The 16,789-nt window shown below is 35.6% G+C and overlaps 2 protein-coding genes across 8 annotated transcripts in view; one reads left to right on the top strand and one right to left on the bottom strand.

Annotated features, from left to right (window-relative positions):
• Positions 1–16,789, top strand: part of LOC101020448 (protein FAM227B) — a 290,771-nt gene that overhangs the window by 163,162 nt on the left and 110,820 nt on the right. Inside the window, exon 12 of one of the 7 annotated variants that reach the window (XM_031662525.1) lies at positions 5,446–5,768. The exons of the other annotated variants lie outside the window; for them this stretch is intronic. Within the exon in view, the coding sequence (XP_031518385.1) occupies positions 5,446–5,450 (5 nt within the window). The 3' untranslated portion in view covers positions 5,451–5,768. Of the gene's footprint in view, positions 1–5,445; positions 5,769–16,789 lie in introns of those variants that run through there. 7 annotated transcript variants of the gene reach the window in all.
• LOC101019167 (fibroblast growth factor 7) overlaps positions 1–16,789 on the bottom strand; it is a 68,389-nt gene that overhangs the window by 45,842 nt on the left and 5,758 nt on the right. The gene's annotated exons all lie outside the window — the stretch shown is intronic.

Below are 16,789 nucleotides of genomic sequence, written 5' to 3'. Positions count from 1 at the left end.
TAAACCAACTTTGGTTCCCTGCATTTTCAAATCTTTTTGTAGCAGCATGTTTTACTGAAATGTTAAAATGTTAAAAAGAATAAACACTGGGCTAAATAGCTGGATTGTGGCCTTCCATTCTCTGTTTTTTCATTGTCTTGAGAGCAATCATAAATTCTGATGAGGGAGAAGGGATACTATAATGAAAAATTAAACAGTACATGTGGTTCTCATTAATGAGTTTTCTGCTATCCCAGCAATGCCACTGCCTACCCCAACACTGCTTCCAACACTGCCCTAAGGTCCTTATAAGAAAGGTGACCTTGCATCCTTGTTTGCCCAGCACAATCTCAGTTTACACCTGCTATCCTGATGTGTTTATTTACAGCACAATCTTTTACTCTCAAAAGTGTTCCAGTTTGGATGATAGATTTTATGTAGAAGCATGATGTAAATGTTTAACAACTGACTCTCAGGGGGAAAAAAGTGTACGTATATATGCACACATAGCTCATTACAAATTCTACTGATATAAAGGAAGCATAGCACACAAGCATATAAATAATAAAATACAATACTCACAAAATGCTTTCACTATGTCCGTTTTCTCTGAAGCCAAACCATGGTGGTAATAGAGGAACAAGTATAGTTCTGATAATAATATTTGTTGATATTTTCATCTATGTTAGTAAGTAAGAAGAAGGTAAATCAATGAAGATGTATATTGGTACTTCACTCACTTTTCAATGATATGAGTGACTTCTTTGCTGAATTAGATCATAGTTTTTAGAGATACTGGAAAACTATTTTCTCATTTTTGTTCTATTCACAATGAAACAGTTATAGACTCAAGACCTTAATGTACATTATTAACATTTTTGTTAATATGTGGATTTTGTATCATTCGCTTAAATGTAGAACATCAACAAAACAGTGAATCAAGCCCTGATTTGTAGCAGCGGCCAATTTATGTGGCATAGGTGCTCTTATCATAGTTGGGTCCAAGCTACCAACAAAACATCACTGAACAGAGTTGGGAAGAAATATACAGTCGCATACCATTATCTAGTATTTCCATCATATAAATACATTAGAAATTACCTCAAAAACATATATAATAGTAAAGAAATTCAGTATTAAAGAGTTTGAGTATTTATTACTTTTGTTTTAATGTTATTTATTTCATTCTAAGTTTATGTAATTAAATGTTTAATAATGGCTGTATTTAACAAGTTTACAAAATTTTTGAAAATTTAACAATTGGCTCTCATGGATCAGTACAAGTGGCTTCAGCAGACCACCGAATATGGTCACCCTACTTATAACTAATCCCATATGTTCAAACACTCATTGGCTACATATTTTCGAACACTTAATATGTGCCAGGAATTGTGCTAGTTTTGTGAGATGCAATACAGCAGAGTTCGAGATAGAAACTATCTCTGCCATCACACAATTTCCAACAGTCTTTGACTCTCCCATTTCCAATCTCTTTTTCCTAATCAACCTAATCATTAGTGGTGTGAGCAGCACATATTTGGTGGATTGTAGTGACATAGTAGGGATATAGGTGTTGTGTGGAAGCCCAAACAGGGATTTAAAAAGAAGAAAAGCCAGTGATTGGGTATTTGAACTGTCTAGTGTAAATAGTAACAAATTAGAACTGAGCTTTTTCTGTCAAATGTTTAAATAACCAGGCTAGTAGATTTCCTTTACCTGCAGCTTTATAATGGCAGGCAACAATAAAAGACACTGCATTCTAATTAGTAACTACTCTATGCAAAGCACTAGTCTAATGCTGAGATGGGAGGTGAGGGATAAGGAAAGGGGAGAGAGTGACAAGGGAATTGGAAAAGAGTTGATAGAGTAGATGGAAAGACCTATAATACTTCCAACTCCTGGTTCTAAAGTCTAGGAGAATACAATAAGGAGAAAATCATAACAGTAATGCCTTATATTTGTATACTGTTTTACAGTTCTCATATTTACTCTCACAAGGTACTCAGTAGTGCTCAGGGGTGGACTGAAATGGCCAAGGGGAGCTTCATGGAGAGTTGAGACTTAATCTGGGCCCTGAAGAATGGGTAGATACTGAGAAGAAAAATTCTAGTCAATATTGTCATGCAGAGTGAAAGAGTATGGATGTTTATAGTCTAGGAAAAAGAGTGAATAGATTGGCTGGCTAGAATAGCATCTTTCCATTAGCAAACAGTAGAAAATAAGGTAAAAGAAAAAAACGAGACAATTGACAGAGTTTCTTAATGATGAGCTGAGAGAAGCCTTACAATACCTTTATTCACTCAGGTTTTTATTGCTTCTTACTTAATTCAATTACTTGAATACATTATTTCCTAATGTTCTGGACACTATAATGGATCTTTTGATAAAAAGATGAAAAAGAAAAGTTCCCTGCCCTCAAAGAGCTCTAACCAGACAGACATATGCAAATAATTATAATACTTGAGCACTACACAAAATGATAAAAATAAATGCATAAGTACAATGAGAAGGTTGCTCCCTCCTCCTACTGACCACTGAGAAACATTGTATACGATTAGACACGTGACTGATAGGAATTCAATGAGATAATACATTTTCTTTTTTTTTTTTTTTTTTTTTTTTTTTTTAGATGGAGTCTCGCTCTGTCGCCCAGGCTGGGGTGCAGTGGCCGGATCTCAGCTCACTGCAAGCTCCGCCTCCCGGGTTCACGCCATTCTCCTGCCTCAGCCTCCCGAGTAGCTGGGACTACAGGCGCTGCCACCTCGCCCGGCTAGTTTTTTGTATGTCTTAATAGAGACGGGGTTTCACCGTGTTAGCCAGGATGGTCTCGATCTCCTGACCTCGTGATCCGCCCGTCTCGGCCTCCCAAAGTGCTGGGATTACAGGCTTGAGCCACCGCGCCCGGCCAGGAGATAATACATTTTCTTTAAAAGTTTTACACAATACTGCTATTAAGAATAAGAATTATGAAGAATGTCTAATAAAATAAAGAATAAGAATTATGAATAAAATAAAATAGTATTGTAATCATTATCATTGTTATTTGAGAGACTGAACATATGAAATGATGTGGAGCCCCTGAGAAGTACAGCTGTGGTGAATGAGAAGAAAATTATACCATGTCATGAAATGCCCTCTCCTTTTCTCTCTGTATATGGAAATTCTAACTAATCTTTATGTCCTACTTTGTCTGTAATGCTTCCTGGTCTACTTCAATCCTCTGGAGCTCCTGTTGGAATATGGCCAATACCATATGATTTAGCATTTAATGTCTCTCTAATTTTATTTTTATTTTACTTCATCTTGTGTTGATATTAGTTTTATTTCTAAAATTGGATTCTTAGAGGCTGGATCCAAGACATATGTTATTCTTCCTAATCGTTGTATCCCCTAATGAGCCTATAACACTGCAGACTTAAATTGATGCTAAATAAGTATGAGTTGACTGTTTAATTTGAAAATCTAAGTCATGGGCACCTAGGCAACATTGGCAGTATCGATTGGTGAGGCCTCTGACCTCCTTCTTCTGCAGTCTCTTCCACTTCTGTATTCTCTTCTCCTTTTAAGGTGATTTCGTGTTCTCTGTGTTCTACCCAATCAAAACTCACATTCAGGAAATTATTTACTCATTCATTTTAAAGGTATAAGCTATTCATAAGTATTTAAACATTATGTTTTGGGGGTAATTTACACTTTGAAAGATAAAACATTAAGCCAAAAAGAATGAATCTCTATTTGTGGAATATCTGATATCAGTTAAGTAGGCAAGTTGAGTTTTCTTGTTACAGTTTTTTGAATCTAAACCAACTTATAACCAGTATCATCTTGATAGAAAACTTAAAATGTTAAAATATTAGAATGTTTAACAATACTTCAGTAATCAACTTCAGAATTTTATATAACAAAACAACTCAATGGGTGGAAAGAGCATCGGCTTTTCATTTTTTTAGAGCCCTGAGTTCAGATCCTGGTTCTCCTGTTTACTGGCACCAAACCACTCTCTGACTGTCAAACTGAGCCTTATTTTCCTCATTTATAAAATGGAATTAGATGAGAGAAATCATGTAAAGCACCAAGCACTGTGCCTGACAAATAGTTAATACCCAATAAAAAGAAGTTTTATTCCCCCATCTATTTATTTTTTAAATATTAATGCATTAATTTGGTTAATTTTATTTTACCTATATGACTGTACAACAATATGTCCATTTTAGATAATTTTATGTAAATAGTAGGACATTAAGTAGTTTCAATTTCAGTTTCAATTAAGTATTTGGTTTTATATTATAGATGGCCAACTATAATCAATTTGCTGATCTCTTTTTCCTATATATAAACATTGGTTTTTCACATTATAAATACTTTGGAGCAATATTCTACCCCTCTATGATGACTCTTTCACTTATAAGAAATATATCCACTTTTTGACATTTGGTGGGGGAATAAAAGGGGAAATGATCCAAATTGCATGAGTGTATAAACAGAAGGAAATCAGCTAAGCTACTGGTGTTACAAACCACAGTAATAATGCATATTACTTACACAGTGGGTTTAACTAAAAGTATGCTGAACTAAAAACTAGAAGACTTCAATTCCAGTCCAAACCACCACTGCCACTAATTCATGATGTCCTTTTTGGAAAGTTATCTTCTTGTGACTCATTTCCCTTATCAAATAAAATAAACATGATAGACTAGATCAGTGCTTCTTAAACTTTTATTGGAAACACAGATACTTTTGAGAATGTGATAAACGGTTTGAATCCTGTCCCCAATATTTGTGCGTATTTTTTTCCTTTCCAGTTTCCCTGAGGGCTGTCGGCAATCTTCATGTCAAAATCTCTGGACTCTATGATCTCATGGCTTCCTTCCAGACCTATAATTCCAGAATGGAGTTGTCTTTGTTTCATACAACCATTAGTGTGATTTTAAGCAAGCAAATAATCCAGTTTCTTTCTCAGTGCTACGAAGTAGGGTATTAACACATGGTATAAGGTTTCTTCCCTGTGTCTGCAGTAAGAGAAGAGAGCCACATGCCTCCTCAGGAGACCCTAACCCAAATTAGCAGTTCCAATAAGGAAAGCTATCTACTCTTCAGGCCTGTTGAGCAACAAGCTTATTCCACAGACTTATTGCTCTGTTTCTCTTCTATTGTTGATTTAACTTAATTTTATGTGTACTTAGTATTTCAGCTTGACTGAAAGTTCTTGAGATGCAAAAACTATGCATGGTAGTTAGTCCCTGGTTTGACCCCAATGATCCTTAACACTTAGTATTCACTATTCACTAGTTCCCTCCCTCAACGTTTTACTATTACTAGGGTTGGTCTGTGTGACCAATAAAATAAGGCAGAAATGATGGTATGTCACACTGCAATTTCCATCTTAAAGATTCTCTCTCTCTTTGCCTCCCTTTCTATCTCTCTTTCTCCCTCCCCCCTCTCTCTCCTACCCCTCGCATTGCTCAGTCTGAAGGAGGCCAGTTGCCATGTTATAAGGACACTCAGGAAGCCTGTGGAGAGTCCCACATAGCAAAGAGGAAGTTTCCAGCCAACAGCCTGATAGAAACAGAGGCCTGCCAACAACCTGCCAACAACAGCTTTATATAGATCCTTTACCCCAGTCAAGTCTTGAGAAGACTTCAGCCCTAGCTGACAGTTTGACTGCAACCTCGTAAGAGTCCCTGAGACCAACCCACTCAGCTAGGCTACTCCCAATTTCCTGACCCTCTGAAACTGCAAGATAATAAATACTGTTTTAAGCTAACAAATTTTAGGTAACTTGTTATGCAACAATAGATAACTAATTTTCTCTCTCTCTCTCTCTCTCTTTTTTCTCTCTCTCTCTTCTCTTTCTCTCCTTCTCTCACCTCACCACCCACTCCCTCTCTTTCTGTCTCAGTTGCTTAGCACTATTGATAACATTTAACAACTGAAATCTATTCCAGAAATCTGACCTACCTCTCTTCAATTTTTATTTATAAAACAAAAACAAAAACTGAGGCTCAGGATAGTCAAATATTTGCCCAAGGTCATTCAGTTAATTACTGGAAGAAAAAGGATTAACACCCAGGTTCCATAATATATGATACAGTATTATTTCCTTGTCCTCATGTTCCCTCTCACTTTCTTGTCAACTCAATCTACTCCTATGCTATATATAATGTGTATTAGTATTTATACAAAATAACACTATTGGTGTGATAAACTAAGACTGATAAACCATTGGTGAATTTTTCAAGCCTACTTTTCTCCCTTTTCTCTTCTGCAATTAACAATCTGGTCCATTTGTAAATCCCTATATCAAAGACTGAATGGATATTCATTATTATGAGTTAATTTCATTACTTTGTGGGTAGTTCTGGTAAAAGGATTTGGTAAGAAAGGTTAAATTTTTTAACAAAGTAATATTTGAGTTATTAATTGATATTAACTATCCAGGTCATTTTTGTGAATAATGTAAATGACTGTTTTTGATTAGTTACTGCTTCTACTATTCTTCAATGGCTCCTTATAGCCTATGGGTAAAGTTCATATTCCCTAAAACAACTTTCCAAGATATGAGACTTCCCTGCAGTCCTATCTCTTCCTATCTTGAACTTTGTACTCCTGAAACACTAATTCCCATACAAACTACTGACACACAACTCAGCTTTTTCTTCATGTGCTATTTTCCAAAAAGGGATACCCTTTCTTCTGACTCCCTTCCCCATTTTCTACCCTCTTCTCTAGCCTGACTCACTCCCACTGGCTCTTTGAGATGTGGTTAAAATATGTTTTTTTGAGAGTCTTGCCTTTTCTTTCCCAAGTTCTGTTAGCTGGCCTCCACTAGAGTCCTCTAACTCCCTGAACCCATCTTTATCACAGTACTTACTATATTCTACTGAAATTGACTCTTTGGTGTTGGTATCCACACGTAGGCTGAATTTTTTCAATAGTGGGTCCTTGCACTGTGTATCTGTGCATGCACAATACATAATATGCAATATATGCTCAGTAAATATTGCAATAAATAGTATTCTAATTACTGGAAAGAGCCACTGCAACTTTCAGAATACAAACCCTCTAAGATATTCTTAAGACACTGAAAGAATCTAAAGTTAATCAAGTCACAAATAATGCATGTCTAGTTTTCAGAAAAATATTGAGAAACAGAGATATGATTTAGCCAGAATCATACCCCAAAAAAAATCCTTAAAATAGAATTCCAGATATCCTATCTTTGCATTAATTCATCATTCTTATTCCCTTTCTTTTGCCTCTTAATTTTTGTGGAGCACAGTCCTAAAAGGATTAAAAATAAACTAAGGACATGGACAAAAGGAAGAACCTATTTGCCAGTAAACTGTTCCTTTTTCACTATCCTTCAGACATGCTTGTTAAAACAAACTCACTGCTGTTTCTTTTATTTGTTTTTGTGTTGCTTTGTATTTGGATTTAGTGGCTTTAGGGAAGGAAATTAGGCATTCGTAAATATGACTAAGTTATCTGAAATTAAACTGTATATATACAATTTAATATATAATATATGTAGCATCTGGATAATTATTATTACGCATTCTATAATAATTTTCCAGACACTAAAGAACAGAAGTATAAATAGTTTTAATAAATGTCAGAAATGTGTTTAAAATACAACCAAGTTAAATTTTGTAGGATCTTTAGCAGTGTGTAAGCAAAATAAACTGAAGGTCACTGCACCTTCTCAGGGGAAGACGGATGGGTATGTTTTGTGCAAGGGAAGTTGGAGTAAGTTTTTATTTAATAAGACGAAGATAATGCCAAATATTCATTAGGTCATATTACAGAGAAGAAAATTTCAGTTGTTTATATTTCCTCAGATGCAAATTATGCCACTGCTTGATACAAATTAATATGCAATGTTTTAATAGTACCAGTGACAGTATAGTGATACATACGGTGATACTAAAACTATGCTTTGGAGTTAAACCTACTTGGATTCACATCCCAACTTTGACAGTTACTAGCTATGTAACCTAGAGCAAGTTACTTAACTCTGTGAGCCAAAATTCCCCCATCTGCAAATGAGCATAAGTCTGGCCACCTAATAAGAGCCCTGGAGGCCGGGCGCAGTGGCTCACGCCTGTAATCCCAGCACTTTGGGAGGCCGAGACGGGCGGATCACGAGGTCAGGAGATCGAGACCATCCTGGCCAACACGGTGAAACCCCGTTTCTACTAAAAATACAAAAACTTAGCCCGATGTGGCAGCGTGTGCCTGTAGTCCCAGCTACTCGGGAGGCTGAGGCAGGAGAATGGCGTGAACCTGGAAGGCGGAGCTTGCAGTGAGCCGAGATCGCGCCACTGCACCCCAGCCTGGGCGACAGAGCGAGACTCCGTCTCAAAAATAAATAAATAAATAAATAAATAGCCCTGTGAATGTTAAATTTAATAATGTATATAAAGTATTCAACACGGTGCCAGGCACATAGAAACCACTCACACATTTAATTTTTGTTGTAGTAGTCATTTTTGTTATCTTAATGGCCCATGTTTTCATTGAGGGAAAAAATGTTACTTAAAAATGTCTCATTTTTCCTCTTCAAAGTCTCTCAGTAACCAGCTTGTGTTGATTATAAGAAAGCTGGAAGGTTTAAAGCAGGATTCTGTATATGAACTTCTTGCTCCTTAATATACAATGATGTTAATCACACAGTAGAATCATCAGACCTGCTGTGCAATATCTAATCTTTGTAAGTTAACTGACTACTCAGATATTTTCAGAAAACAATCAACATTGCATGCAAAGGTTTTCGATAGGATCATTTGAAACGCTGGCTAATTCTGAACACCTGTCTTCCTTCATTAAAAAGAACAACATCTAAATAGGAAGTAAAACAGGCCCATGTGTAATTTCAAAACAGTTAGAACTTATATACCAGCAAACTTATCAAGCTGGCCAATTTCCTGAGGGTCTTTTTTTCTTCCGTGAAATGAAGTAACAGTGTAATTACAAGCTTATGGTATGGAGATATTTTGAGAATTAATCAGAATGGAATAAAGTACTCTGTACCAATTTCAATGTTGACATATGTATTTTTAAATAATTAACATTATTCTAATTATATACTTATATTTATTCACTCAATAAAAATGTTCCCAGTTGTACATTGTAAGATTTTGCATAGACTAAATTAAAAGATTTATGGCAACAGTAACAAATTTACTTCTATACAGTGCAGTAATTTTAGTGGTAATATTAATTTGAATACCTAATAAAGTACTAAATAGTACTTCAAAACATCATAAATTTTAAATTACAACTTAGCAACTATGATATAGATTTATGCTCATCTTCTTTGGGGTATCTATTATTATTCAATATCTGGCCATCTTCCAGCTAGTTAAGAGAAAATTTGAAGACCAAATTTGGCCAGAATCTTAGCTGAAAGCACTTCTGTGTGCCTGTTAAACATCCAACATTATTTTATAACACATTATTTATACAAGAAAGGAGGTGAGCCTAATTTTTCAAAAATAAAGACTTATCAGTAGTTTTATGAAAGTAGCATACTTCATGAATTAGAGGGCATAAAACTATGCACAGCTGCTTGACTAATCAGTGTCTTGATTACATAGTTGAAACAGGTGATCCAGTGCTCATGGTAGTAAAAGTATGTCTTAAAGAATGTGGTAGATAACCTTCATAATTTTGTCCTTACGCGCCAAACATATGACTCAAAATTATTATTTTTCTCACATTTTAGAAACTGTTAGGGAAAAAAACTCCATAAAAATAACTTCAATTTTACAGTGATTATTTGTCAACAACTGACATAGGCAAGTTACACTTGTGATCAAAGATTAAAAAGGCATTAAAAAGTGAAAAATATGCAGTTATTCAGAAAAAAATATATATTATTCTAATTGAATTATGCCTTCAAAATTTCCCTTTAAAGGAACGTTGAGAAATTGGTTACCTTTTTTTTATTAATTCAACAAATAATCTTTGATATTTTCCCTTGCCAGATTGAGTATACACAGTCAACAAATTCACAGTCTATGTTTTTAGAGAATTTAAGTTGCTGGTAGTTCTGTTTTTAATAAACAGAGCAATCATTCAAAGCATGCAAATTAATAAATAGTAAATGTTCCTATATTTTTAATAGGAAAAAAGAAGTTTTACGTTGGTGAATTTAACATTGATACTTGGAAAGATGCTAAATCACTTTTCATTTCCCAGTTTTGCAGTGCTGTTATACCAAACATCTCCAAAAAGCATCTCCTCTGAGGATAATACATCTGTCCTCTATCTTTTGTCCTATTCATCCTTCAGGCCATTTCCTCTCCGAAAAGATTTCCAGGCCCTGCTCCTTGTGTTGGGTTAGACAGCCCACGATGTGCTCTAAACTTATCCACTCTGACTTGGAGTTCTCCCTTGACTCCCAACTGTGAATTCTGTAAAAGCATGGACTGTGTATTTGTTTACTATTGTATTCTTAGTCTAGCAAAAGGAGGTACAAATAACTTGGTTGAATTAATTTTAAAAAATAAAAAAGTCACTAGCCTTTAAAATTTTGCATATCTTCATTATTCATGCAAACAAAGGAGGAAACTATGTAGCACCTACAAGTGACCTTCCTATGAGAGCTGCCTCGATATGAACCAGACAAACTAGGTCTCTGGTCAGAAGTACAGTTAGAGACCCCGTAAGATACCAAAAGACTCCTGAAGATCAGGCTACTGGCACTAAAACAAATTGAGAGTGGATTCACCAACTTTCTCGACTTCTTCCCAGTTCTCTCTTCCTATACATATGCCCTCTCCTCCCTTCAGTGCAGATCACCAACTCCAGGATCCGTATTAGTAGGCAGACCCCTTCCCCAAAATTATCAGTCCACTGCTTGTTTTCTAGTATAGCTCATTTAATTATTAAAGGCTTTGTCTCTTTTTGTCTCTAATGCAGATATTCCTTAAACCAGTGTCAACTACGAATTACTATTTTTTTTTCTATTTATAGTTTTTGGTATGCATGGATTAGCTGGCATTCAGGTGGGAACAAGAATGGGTGTCATGGAGGCCACAGCTCCTCTAGAATTGGTCTTCACTATGCCCTGCCAATCAACCTTCCAGTGTCACCAGTGATAACTGTGTCTGCTTATATAGTTGGACTCTACAATAAACCAAATTTTCCACTAGTTCCTTGAAATCACCTAGAAAGACATCAAATCAAATTGGTCCTGGAGGCCAATTTTTTTTTTAATGATAGAGAATGAGAGGGAAGTGAGGTGTATTTCTCTTTTATTTCAGCAAGGCTTTTAATTCTTGCCCACATTAAATTTTCGTGATAATTTAGTAATCTAATTCTTATTTACAACTAATTTTAAATATGTAATAAATTAAAGGATAAATATACTGCATGATCACCAATCTTTCTCCCCTTTTTCACCCTTGCACCTCTTACATTGGGCTAAGTGCTGCTGCTTCTACCACTGGAAGATTAAAAAAAATAAAAAGTAAGATATGGTACTTATTTTCCCAGAACTGACATTTTAGTGACAGTGCCAAATGCAAACAGAAAGAACTGTAAGACAAGGCAGATGTGCTATGCACAGGTAGAAAAGCAATTGGAGCATAGGAAGAGAATAAGACCATTACTGGCTCTGTATTTAAAATCTCAAATAATTGATTTCTTCAGAGAATATGGAGATTAATTCATTAAATTTGTAGTGCTTTCATCAGATTATGTTAAATTTCTAAATAATTTTTAGCCAGTAAATGAAACTTATTTCTTTATTGAAATAATTGAAATAGCAACAACTTTTGCTCCAACTACTTTTTTGAAAAGTAAAAGTTTATTGTTTTAGGTACATACAGTAAGAATTTTCCAATCATATTAGGATCCTAAAGCATTTTAAGGTTATGGCATAGGAAATGTTTTTAGTCAGTTTATTGGTGGCCCAAATAATAGCTGTTGGGCATGATTTCTTGTTACAGGAGGGTGGTCCTATAAATCTGCTCAGAACTCAGAAAGAATGTTAAATGAGGCTTAAATCCCACTGCAAATCCCTGGATTTCTGTCCGGTATTCATGCACAAAATACTACTCTAATAGTCTGAAATCATATGTAATCTTCTGACTTTGGCATATGTGCTTAGTTGGTCATTATTAAAATGTTGGTTCAGGTCAATTGTATAGTTTTTTTTTTATTTGGTTCAAACAATTTAGTGGCGACTTCATTTAGTTCTCGACAACGCTGAAGATAGATACTTAGACAATAGCTCTCAAGTTGAAATTTAATAAAATTTAAATATCTTACCCAAACCAGGGACTGAGAATGGAGGTGAAGGAGAGGAGGAGTGTTATGTTGTCAAATAAGTTTAAGAAATCATGTATACTCTTTTACTAGAGTTTTTAAAATTCACATTAGTATAGTATAGACTCGGAGAAATTCTGCTGAAAAAAAAATTGTTCAATTTTATTTAACCTAGTATTTCCCAGTGGGTTAGTTAGAGAAGCCGTGCTGCAGCAAACAGCCTTAATATGTCAGGGGGCACTAGTGTTATAACGAAACACAGTTTGGAAATATTACCTTAAGAAAATTCTGCAAGCTGAGTTCATTCTAAATTTAGTCTCAAACCATTTTCTTAGCATTACTTACAGTTACATCAAAAATTCAAATAGCCAGATAAAATGGGAAATATTACAATAGAATATAATAAATATGATATTTGAGGATGTTGAAACATGTCTTATTTCTCTTATATGACATTAATCTTAAAAATAAATTCAGTTTCAGAATAATTCTGAATAATAAGCAAAGATTATTACAGTTTTTGGCACAAAATCAACTAAGAGATTCAAACCTATTTGAGTTATACCTATAATAATCTATTATCATTTCAACCCCTCTGTATTATTATCTGAAATTATTATTTCTATTTCTAGTTATATCCAACCCCCAGCATTTTAGCAGTTTTGTTTTTTCCCTCTACTCTCTTGTCATTCTATTGTCCTCATTCTTTAAGTGCATCAAGAAAGTTAGTGGAGCTATATTTTATGAGAAACTTTGCTTCATTTTAAGTTTACAGAAGATTTAAAATCCATAAATTTTTATATAAATTCTTTTTCCTTTTCTCTTTGACTCTTTTTCCTTTTCTCTTTTACTCTTTTTCCTCCTGTTCACAAAGATGTTTTCTTCCTATTTATTTTTAGATGGACACTAGCTAATGACTCTATCAAGTACTCATGACCACTCCAGTAGAAGAGATTACTTTCTTCTGGAGGGAAGTTAAGCAACTGGAGAATCTCTAGAGCCAATTATCCCCAGTATATATCAAATTTTTTTCATCTGAGAATGATGTTGCCTGCCTAAAGACAAGGTTTTACCTGGGCAAGGATACTGAATAATTCTCCTCTGTCACTCCCCATCTTAATCACTTTGTCTGTGTGTATTACTACACACACCCATTCATACACATAGTTGAGAAACTTTAATGACATTTTTGTTAAGTGAATTTGACACAACTTCTCTACTAAAGATATGTTCAGATATAATCTCAAATGTAGACATAAAACTTGGTCCAAAAGCAGTTAAACATTCAGTAACTCTTTAACATAGTTTTCCAAATCATTTGAAAGGCAGAGGATTTTCATTTACAACCTATTTGAGGGGTAAAAATGTTAGATATTGTTTAGTAAAGGAGTTTACATTGAAGTCTATTTCATTGAACAAGAATCATTTTTCTCCATATTACTTAAATATACATAATTTTATTGTGTGATATATATAAAATTTAAAAATGGAAAAGTATTGTATTCAAATAGTGATGTTAGAAAAGTTATTGTGCTACCAAAAATTGTCTGAAACAAAGGAAGAAAGCTATTATCCTTAGAAAACAAACAAAAAAAAGCTTTGCCTTAATGTTGTGCATCATTCCAATCTTAAAAAGAGAACAATCCTCTAGCTTTTCGTCCTTTCTCTGATCTGGATAGACCCTTGCTATGGTTTGAATGTCCCCTCCAAAACTCATGTTGAAATTTAATTGCCATTGTGATGGTATTAAGAGATGGGACCATTAAGAGGTGATTAGGCCATGAAGGCTTCAACCTCCTGAATAGATTAATGTCATTTTCTCAGAAGTGGGTTATCAAGAGAGTGGGTTGTTACAAAAAATTATTTCAGCCCTGTCTGTCTCATACTCTCTTACTCTCATATGTTCTTGCCCTTCTACCTTCCACCATGGAATGACACAGCAAGCAGGCCCTTGCCAGATGCCATTACCTTGATATTGGACTTCCAAGCCTCCAGAACTGTGAAGAATAAGTTTCTTTTCTTTATAAATTATCCAGTCTGCAGTATTCTCTTATATCAACACAAAGCAGACTAAGCCAACCCTCTAGAATTGTGGTTCCCTCCCCCTGGGTTTCCTAGGCTGGAGGTTGTCTCCTTAAATCTCTGCCTTTGAACTTGGTGGTGTGGCCATGTTCGTGAGATCCTAATCTGGGGGCATCTGAGTTCATAGTCATAAGGTGGCTCATTTAAGTGCAGAATAAGCAGACATTGAGGTCTGTACTCCAAGTACCCTGCTGCAACACCACTTTAAAGTGTCAGACCTGCCTGTCATTGTGAGACTATGGCACAGAACTATTCTTCCCTGCAGCTAACTCATTCACCAAAGCAGTCTTCTGAACATAGTAGCTACAGAGCTGTCATCACATGCATTTCCAGGCCAGTTCACCAAATGCTGGAGCCACTAAGATTTGTCAGAGAGGTCAAATGAGCCCCGAAGAACCCTCTCGGTGCATGATTCAGAGATTTATGCCTAATCATGCCTATTTCAAAATCATCTAGGGTTCAAGTTAACTTTGAATCGCTCTACAGGGTCTGAAACATTCCCAAGACACCTGAGGTGGTCCAGGCTGAATTAGAATTCTTGGTCTCCATAAGCAGTGGTGTGCAACCTTAGCTGCACTTTAGAATCATTGGAGAACTTTAACAAATACTAATGCGTGGTCCTTCCCGCCTTTGCAAGATTCTGACTTAATTCCCCAGCAATCTAATGTGATCCCCTTAGCCCAGTGGTTCTCATCCTTGGCAGCACGTCAGAATTATCTGGGGAGCTTTTAAAATTCCTAATGCCCAGACTGTACCTCAGATCAATTTAATGACAACTTTTTTGTGGGTGGAATCTGGCATCAGTATTTTTTTAAAGTTCCCCAGCTGATTGTAATATTTAGACAAGGTTGAGAAATAGAAAAATCTAGAAAAGGCAACCCTTTCAATATATCGAAGAGCTGACTTCTTCCATTCTCTGTGATTCACTTGGGCCTCTGAATGCTCTAAAACTGTAGGCTAAAGAGTTATTGTACAGCTGAGTCATAAGGGTCAGTCTAGATGAGGATTTACAAAAGAGACAAGAGATGATAAGAGATGCACTCGTGGCAATGAATGAACTTATTAGCACTTCATAAGTGCCAGGCATATGTGATAGCCAAAAAGAAAAGATTATAAAATTAAAAACTAATCAAAGAATAGCTAATATTTCCAAATCTGCTCCCCAGCAATTTATCCATTCTCCATCATTTAAAGCCCTAACAAGTTACTTAAGGGAATACAGGTCACCAGTTCTACAAGATTCTACCTTGTCCATAATTGCTAGGATTTTGATTCGACTGCATAGATATGTTACTTATTATCTATTTTTTTAAAGGGAGGGATTGTCCTTACATTGCTATTTTTGATTCTGATAATGTGAATTATTGTTCTGTTAGATAACTTGCTAAGAACTGTTTCAAATATGAGCAAATTTACCATCTCCATATTCAGAGGCAGTATGTGTATTTGCTAGCTTCTAACAGACATTATTGTTAAGTAGGAGCCTATCCAAAGAATTGTTGACCAATGAGTCGCTGAAGGTTTTGTAGCCAAAGTCAAATTCAGCAACGCTGTGTTTATTTGCCTTTTGCCAATTGTTAGGCCGTATCCCATCACAGTCTAACAGTCCAAAAGAGAATATTGCCAAATCACTGGCCAGTTTTCAGAATGGCTAACCCTTTTCTTGCTATGGAACTAACAATGCTTCATTATAACCAAGTGAGGCAATTTATGACTTCTTAAAAGGAGAAGATGATATTGCCTATTATTGGGAAGAGCACAACTTTTTAGTAATTAGATACCAAAAGCAAGAAAATTATCCTGAGGGGATTGGATTCTGTCTTCCACATCTGTCTCTCAAGGCGGTCACTGAGTGCCCAGTGCACTGCTGCTGTCTCTCACTCGGCACCTCAATACTCAGCTTAAACAGCAGTGTTATTTCTGTCAGGTGCAGAATGATAGCCTCTGTCTGCTGTTGGACTGCCTAGTGCAGCAGTTATCTAAATTCACCCTCTGATCTTGTCCCCACGGGGAGAGCTCTGACAACAAAAGTGGAAGTATTGACCATTCATTTCGCCCTTTAATGATATTCTCAGTGCTCTTCTTCTGCAGAGAAAATGAACATTTACTTCATTTTGAATGTGTACTTTGGAGGGACATTTTATGCTTTTAGTATTCTTATTATTAGTTAAGGTTAGGTACCAGTTTCATCACCTGGAAACCTACTATTAGGTTAAATGTGAAAGCACCAGACAGACAAGTAAAGGGGAGAGACTTTCTGCCTCCTGGGTAACAGTAGAACGCAATCCTTATGACCAGTTCTCTTGTAACAGCTTCTATCCCCTCAAGAGTCAGAAATGTGGTCCAGTATCTCTTGGATTCTCATGAATTCCCCCATCTTCATAGTTCTTATTTGTATGTCTACTAATGTAAGTCTTATTTCCGTTGGGTTCCTTGGTGCACTCTTTCTGTAATA

The sequence above is a fragment of the Papio anubis genome, unplaced genomic scaffold (assembly GCF_008728515.1).
Source record: "Papio anubis isolate 15944 unplaced genomic scaffold, Panubis1.0 scaffold72, whole genome shotgun sequence".
NCBI classification, from domain to species: domain Eukaryota; kingdom Metazoa; phylum Chordata; class Mammalia; order Primates; family Cercopithecidae; genus Papio; species Papio anubis.
The sequence above is the reverse complement of the archived record's forward strand: the minus strand, read 5'-3'. Positions and strand labels throughout refer to the sequence as shown.